This window comes from Acanthisitta chloris, unplaced genomic scaffold (genome assembly GCF_000695815.1).
Source record: "Acanthisitta chloris isolate BGI_N310 unplaced genomic scaffold, ASM69581v1 scaffold28796, whole genome shotgun sequence".
NCBI lineage: Eukaryota > Metazoa > Chordata > Aves > Passeriformes > Acanthisittidae > Acanthisitta > Acanthisitta chloris.
In genome coordinates, this window is record NW_008680178.1 from 2,684 (window position 1) to 3,397 (window position 714).

The 714-nt window shown below is 52.2% G+C and overlaps 1 protein-coding gene across 1 annotated transcript; it reads right to left on the reverse strand.

Annotated features, from left to right (window-relative positions):
* Positions 1-238: 238 nt before the first annotated feature.
* EVX1 (even-skipped homeobox 1) lies at positions 239-709 on the reverse strand (the record flags this gene model as incomplete). The annotated part of the gene is made up of 1 exon (XM_009077631.1): positions 239-709. A coding segment is annotated over one exon (471 nt), but the record flags the coding sequence as incomplete, so codon positions are not given.
* Positions 710-714: the final 5 nt, after the last annotated feature.

Sequence of the window (714 nt, forward strand, 5' to 3'; positions counted from 1 at the left end):
TCAGAAATAAATCACTAGTAATTTCTTTCCTTCTTCTTTTTTATTTTCTTTTATTTTTTTCTCCTTGGAATGTAAATCCTTATAAGACTGACCTATTTTTAGTCTTTTTTTTTTTTTTTCCCTGTAGGTGTCCACTTCTGAGGAGAGAACACGATTAAATAAACATGGGCTGTAGGTACATTAACTCGAAGAGAAGCCCAGGAAAGGGACGAGTGTTTAATAACCCTGAGGCAAAGGTTTATCTCGTTAAAGGTACTTCTTCTCGCTGGTCCATGGAAACTGAGGTGGCTTTGCTCAGCACAGAGGGCGTGAAAGTGAGGAAGGAGTCAGTCCTGGTTGTGGCCGAACAGGTAAAGTCTGATCCGGAGGGTCTCTGCGCCAGCCCGTTGGACTGGCCGCTGTGGCAAGCCAGGCAGGAGCAGGGGGTGCCCCCGGCGCTGCTGAGTCCATGAGTTGGGGCAGGATAGAGAGAGGGATGTCTGAAGGCGCACAGCAGTTCTGGTCTCGGATACGGGTGGGAGAGAACCCTGAAGGTGTCCAGCGGCCTCAGGGGGGTACTGAAGGGAGTGGTGGCAGAGGCCGATGTGGCGCCGATGCCCATGTGGGAGTAGTACGGCAGGGGCAGGTGGGACGGGAATGGATACGGCAGGTTCCCTGTGGCTGCTGCGTGGCTCATCATGTAGGTATAAAACGCCGGGTCGGCCGGGTGAGGCC